At 40.7% G+C, this 7,021-nt stretch overlaps 1 protein-coding gene across 1 annotated transcript; it reads right to left on the reverse strand.

Annotated features, from left to right (window-relative positions):
- Positions 1 to 949: 949 nt before the first annotated feature.
- cnr2 (cannabinoid receptor 2) lies at positions 950 to 3,166 on the reverse strand (the record flags this gene model as incomplete). Its single annotated transcript, XM_079164830.1, has 2 exons — positions 950 to 2,937; positions 3,097 to 3,166. The coding sequence occupies 2 exons, from the start codon at positions 3,164 to 3,166 to the stop codon at positions 1,847 to 1,849; spliced, it is 1,161 nt and encodes a 386-aa protein (XP_079020956.1). The 3' UTR covers positions 950 to 1,846.
- Positions 3,167 to 7,021: the final 3,855 nt, after the last annotated feature.

Consider the following 7,021-nt stretch of genomic DNA (forward strand, 5'->3'; position numbering starts at 1 on the left):
TTTCCCATGTGATGATAACGGTCTCACTGGGATTAAAAATCCCTTTTACAGGAGTATCCTGACTTTTTAAATGCATAATACATGGAGGTTAATACAAACAAAACAAAGTCTTATGCAGTCCTTATTGTTATCACATAACCTATGCAAAGAACTAAACATGCAGCCAGGATAATCTTATGCAGTATTTATTTCAGCTTGCATCTTGAGTATCTTAAATGGAACTGCTAGTATTCAGCAATATCATTTAAAGTAGCATTTTAGCATCTCCTCGTAAAGACAATGAGCAATCATATTATTGGTTGTTCCATCAAATACGACAGAGGATGAATGTATATACTGTTTTCTTTAGTTATGTCTTGTTATTATGTGTAGGGTTTAACATAATAACATCCGCCCATTGCCAAATTCATGATACTTTTAGAGGCTGTAGTTTAAAAAATGATCTTGAATTTTATACTGAGAGGGGTTTCTAATAGTTGGTCTATAACTTCATTCGTATACATGGGGTAGGCCTATACAAAATAATATAAATGCCACCTCAGCTTAGCATAACACATCTTATCACGCATCTCTAAAGAAACATTTTTTTTAAAGACATTATCACTTTTATGAAGGTATACTTTATTACAGGGCTGTGTTTGTACACACAATGAAACTAAATGTATATCACCTGTGATCATCCCCACTGTTGGTTTTTGGGAACAGCATGTATAAAACTGCTTTGTTCCCACTTCTCCCATCTATGCTGAGTATTTAGAATGTCACCTCTGGCAGCAAAGACCCAGCCAGGAGATTGATACAGAGACCGGGACATTTATAAATCATTGCAAACATAAGACTGCTGACTTTTTTGCCACTTGACAATGATTAAGGATGACAGATAAGTACGATTTAAACGTGGAATTTGCTTGAAAATAAACATATAAGGAGTCAAAATAGAGTATGGTCAAGTATCATCTTTAATCAGTTGATGGTTGAAACACGTGGTCGGTCTAGTATGTGCACCTGTGAGTTTAAGTGAAATGTCATACAGTGTGTGCTCTGCTGCAGCTGCCAGTTGTCACAATTGCAAAGAGTGTTCTGGTGCTCGTGCTCGTTCTCCTCCCGGCATGTGCTCCATTTACCTCGGCACACTGCTTGGATTCACGTGTGCGGACATTGTGTGAAATCCCCCCGTGCATGGGTCTTTTGTGGAGTCCTGGCATTCATGTGCAGATTGGATAAGGCAACGCACAGCGTCCTCTGTCCCTGCATGCTCAGGGACAAATACTCAAAAATAAACAGGCATACCCACAACAAATGCACCTTTCCACCACGTGGTGAACCCAAAAGTTAAGTCAGCACTTCAGTTCACAGTATGTCACAGGAGTGAGAGCGTTAAAGCACTGACATTGGAGATGGAGAAGTCAAAGGTTAAAGGTTAGCTGGCCACATGACATCATCTCACTTCCAGTCCAACATAACAATAAACCTTTTGTCTGACCTGAACCAATGCCCAGAGATGATAAGCTTTATTTCCACTGGAATCTGATACTAGATTGGTTCTAATTGTCTAATTTAAAGGTTAATGGCTTCTCTTTACAAGCTGTCTTCACAGTGTATCTCAGAACTACAAGTAAAACACATTATGTAACATGTTTCCGACATTTGATAGGATTTCTGACCTGTCGGATCACTTATGTGGCTACTAACAATATTCAAGAGTTATTGTTAAATAGCCTTGAACACAATAGCCTTGAAGTACATACCAGCACTAATAATTTGATGGGAATGAATCCTGCTCATATTTGATTCTTCATTCGATGTCAAACACGTATCTATCTGTACAACTACTCTTTAATTTCAATCATTGTTTGATGTTCGGCTGCTGATTGTTCACCATCTCTGAGATTGAGTTAAGGCGTGTGGTTCTGTTCCTGGGCATCTCATCCTCACTGATGGCAGTACAGTTGTTGTCTTCTGTGGAGGGTAATCCTGGGGTTAAAGCCTCTGTAGATTTTCTACACCTTACAATCTCACACAGCCTTTGCAGCAACTGCAGCAGAGCGACTCTTAGCTCTCGACAGCGCAATGCATATAGCAGTGGGTTGACTGCAGAGTTGACCAAGCAGAGAGTGCTGCAAAAGGCAAACGCTCTCTGTTGGGTGCGAGTCAGGACCACAGAGACATCAGCTAACATGAAGGAGAGTGCGGGCAGCCAGCAGCTCACCAGTATGAGTAGGATCAGGCCAAAGGTACGTGCCAGCCGGATATCCATCCTCATGCGGGCCTGTCCTGTCCCCGCTGCTCCCTGGAGGCTGGTCATAGAGGACTCATGGCGGTGGGCCTTCCACAGGATGAGAGCATAAGCACACAGAATGAGAGCCAGAAGCACCAGTGTGAAGCTGGTCCAGCAGGCCAGATAGCCCTGGTTGATGTAGGGAAACAGGCGTGAGCAGGGCGGAGTAAGCCCTGTGGGACACCTCCAACCCATCAGCGGCAAGAAGGAGATAAAAGTGGTGGCGCTCCAGAGGATCAGCAGGCTCAGCACGGCTCGCCGGCGGGTCAGCAGCACCTTGTAGCTGGAGGCCTGCTGGATGCAAAGGTAACGGTCCAGAGCGGTCAGCAGCAAACTCCCCACAGAGCTGGTGAAGGCCATGGTGACACCACCCAACTTGAAGAGGTAGGCAGTGGGACCGTCACCACGGCGAAAGAGGTGAAAGTACAGGAAGCTGGTGGTGAAGAAGCAGCTGGCGAAGACATCCGCCAAAGCAAGGCTGGCAATGAACAGATATGAAGGCCGCTGCCGGAGGGAGGCTGTTGCAGCGATCACTCCCAACACGAGAGCGTTTTCCAGCAGAGTGATAGGACCTGCCAGGAAACAGATAGAGCCGATGGCTGTCTTCTCGGCCTTGGTGAGAACCATGTAGCATTCCAGATTCTCACAAGACCTGTTAACTGTGAGAAAATCACAGGTTTATAGCAGGACAGATTGTATCGGGCAAGTGTACTGAAACTATAAATGCACCCTTAAATTACATTTGCTAAAAAACATTATCTTGAACCATTTTAGATTCTAATGAAGCAATGCATTTTTTCTTTATTGAGGCCACATACCTATCTGTGAGGAGGTGTTCTCTTTGGCTTCTGTGGGTCCTAAAGAAGTCGAAACCTCCCATTGCTCCATTTCAACTGTTACCGGAGGGCCAGTACTAGACTGTATTTAGAAAATAAAGTAAGTCATTTAAATGTGTTATTCTTTATGGATTAATACACATAATTCACATATCTGTAGGTATAAAAGAACAACTAGCAGGAAATCCTTTGAGAAGTAAAAAGGCACTGCTTTTTCCAGTATTATGTTAATTTCTAAAGAACATAAAAACAACTGTATTGATCATGGAACTTAAATAATAAATGTGTAAGACAAGACCAAACACACATAGCAAGATCCACACATATACAGTAAAAATTATATAATATATGTATATATTATTTTATTGATAAACCTTTTTTAGATGAAGTGATTGAAGCAGGCAACTTCCTGTGGAGAAACAAATAAAGTGGAAAATGTGATGTATTTTTCTCTCTTTGTCAATATTGAACTTGGTGCTTAAAGGGAACATTAACATCTGTGAGTCAGGACAGAAAGTCACTTAGAGGTTAGGGTAAACAGAGAATGACCATTACTGTATCCGCTGGTGCTGATATTGAAGAGATAGTTGCAAGGAGCCACGAGTTAAATCCCACGCCATAAACCACTTCTTGCTGAAGGAATAATTTGAAAATCCCAAAAGGCAAAATGGTTGCACCTTAGTCCATAATAAGTAGAGACATTTAATACAACCAGCGTGCTCATGGTGTGTTGAGTGGGATGGTATCACTTCCAGCAGCTGTAGCTTTAGCTGCACCCTAATGCATGGCAACTTGTTTTAAGAGCTTTTATGCACACAGCTCACAAATGTTCTAGTGATAGCCTGCAGCCCATGATGCCATTGTCTTTGACCAAGTGTGTCCAATGAAACTTTGACAAACAATGCTGTTGAATTTTTCTAATTTTGGCTCACATAATGTCATTATAATTGAGAAAAAAAACGGACATCTCTGCGGATGTTATCTCCAAAACCAGGCAGCTCACACCAAAACAATCCAGATTGATCAATAGCACTTCAAGTAAGAGGAAGATATGTATTTTGTGATTTTTTTTTTTTTTATTTGAACTTAAGTGATTTTTTATGAACTGAGCTGGACCAGAGAATTAATATTTAATCCATATTTCCACAATCACTTTTGCAGGGATTTTACTGAGTGCATTCAGTTATCTGCAGAGATGAACATAATAGCAAACTCATGTTGTTGGCCTATTATCATAACTAACAGGATGAAGACTGCCCCCTTTTGGTATTAGAGGGGATTATATTGGAACGAAAAAATGTACATCGGTGGCTGAAGGTCGCCGCAGAGATGAACAATCTCCTGTAAAGTGCATCACCTTTGTGCAATCAATAGATTAAACTAAGTGTGCGAAGCCGATGTGAAAGGATTTCATCAAAATAAATAATGCTGTGATAAACAGAGCGTGGCCACCTATGACTGTTTACCCAGTGAGGCTTAAATTATAGAGATTAAATTTTATAGGCAGAAACATGACACAGTCACATGAATGGAAATGACAGTACGTTTGAAAGAAAAAACTTGGGAAACAGTGAGAAAATAACACAAAAAAAGCATTAAAGGTGATCAAGGAGAGTAGTTGTATATGATGCAGTATAAGTGGTTACAAACTAAAGGGAACACAACAGGCTCGTTCGAGATGAGTCAGTTCTGCGCAGACTCGATCACCGACGATCGGCGCACAATGCATGCCGGTTAGATTTGTGTCCGACTTGAGCGCGACTTGCTCTGACGTCATGCACACGTCGTCAACGATGACCTCACGAGAGCCAGTTGCTCTCCACCGACTGCAATGACCCAAAGCATCCCAAAGACCCCAAATCCTATTTTTCTGCGTAATTATAATATTTAACGCTCGATTGTTTGCTATTAGTCTCATGTTGTGCAAGGAAGGTTTAATCTAAAAACTCATGCTGTCTGATTGATAATAATAATAAAGCTGTTTTACACAACACATATCAAAACAAGCATCAACGTGTTTCACAGACAGACATAAAAAGAACATAGGATAGCATACAATGCAGATACACACATGAATACATCCAATTGAGGTCTGTTAACTACAAGTAGCAAGTACAAGTACAAGTACTGTTCGGATCTAACAGGATACAACTGTCTGTGGCTTCCTGTTAATTCTTTAAAGGAAGCTGAAGACTGATATGACCGCAGTTTTTTGTCAAAGCCTCCTCCAGCTCTCGTCCACTCTGCAGGCGAGGCGCAGTTCATCTCGAACGAGCCCTTTATCCCAATCAGGTCACCGTGGCCTTCAATCCAATGTTTCCCCTTTATTGTGTTTCCAGTGACCATTATTTCTGTTTTTCATCACACATTTGAAACTGCCTTTTAAAAGCATAGAAAAATAAATATGAGCAGAAGTGGTGGAAGTAAATTACTTTCCAGAAAGGCCCTTATTGACTTGAGGGACAATATTTCACAAGTCCACTGGGCCAAATGGGTGCAAGCGCTTGTGGATATTACACCACCTAAGGCTCTTTCCTCCCTTGTGGTGAATCTTGATTGACAGAGTGCTGTGTTTTGACTGTTAAGAACCATCATTCTTATAAAACTGATTGCCTCTTCAAAAAAAGAACAAACAATCGTGTACAGAAAACTTCATTTATAATAAAAAAAAAACATGCAGGCGTCCATTTTATTCGCTTCACTGGCAACATTCACACTGAAATAATGTGGCAATAACCCCTTGAGTCACTGTTTCGGCGTGCCACATTGTTTCAAAATATAGCAAGCCCTTCTGGCACGAGAAGAAAAAGAGAAATGTCTAGTTTTGTAGGAGCAGCAAATAAAGAAGCGTTGTAAAATTGGGCTAAAGTAGCAAATTTGCTGCACAAATACACTTAATGTACATATTTTTGATTTCACAGAGATATCACAACGCCAACTGAAATGCAAATTAGGACATTATTACTTAATGTCACTGGATTTTAAACCTGTAATAAAATAACCTTTGAAGAGCTTACCTTGTGTGGAGTTTTCTGCTTTTCTTCTTATTTTGGGGGATTTGAATTAGGTCCCTCAGCAGCACAACAACCCCAGCATGATCGCACAGACCTACAAACCTGACTGATGGCAAAGTGCATGACTGAGGGCAGACGATAAGGAGGGAGGCTGTGATGACACGAGGGAGAGAGGGAGGGAGGGAGGGAGGGAGAGCGAAAGAGAAAGAGAGAGAGAGAGAGAGAAAACCAGATGGAAAGAGATGAAAGAGCCCAAATGAGGTATTAGAAGGACAGCTGGAGTCTGATGAAACTGAGAATGGCAGTCAGGTCCAATTTTATATGTCTGATTATATGTAATAGAGGTGAAATGGAGAAGATAAAACATTAATATATTTAGGGTCATGATGGACGCAGGGGAGGAGAGCACTTAAGCAAGTGTGAAAGACATGTCGATGAAAGAAAGAAGAAAAGACATCACCCTTAAAATAAAAAAATATGAATGAAGTGACCTCCAAAATATTTACTCCTGACCTGGGAGTCATTAATAACCTGATAAATGGACCTTGAGTTAATTATGTCGCGAATGATTATTGTCGCAAACTACTCAAATTCATAACCAAGATGGCTATAAAAGACTGTTGAATTATTTCCATTCATGCAGAAACTGTTTTTCCTTCCGCCTCTTTCTAATACTTTCCACTCATCTTCATTTGTCAGACAGCATCTAGCATCACACATGCAGTCACACACTTCATCACATGATGGTTAATGATATTTTTTATATTTGATGTATTGCTTGCCTTCTGTGGACCGAAAGCACAAACAAGATCATTTAAAAAAAAAGGGATTTAAATGATGTCTGCTTCGTTAATTTAATTAAATGTGTTCATTAGAAAAGACAATGTAATACA

This window comes from Pholis gunnellus, assembly GCF_910591455.1.
Source record: "Pholis gunnellus genome assembly, chromosome: 8".
NCBI lineage: Eukaryota > Metazoa > Chordata > Actinopteri > Perciformes > Pholidae > Pholis > Pholis gunnellus.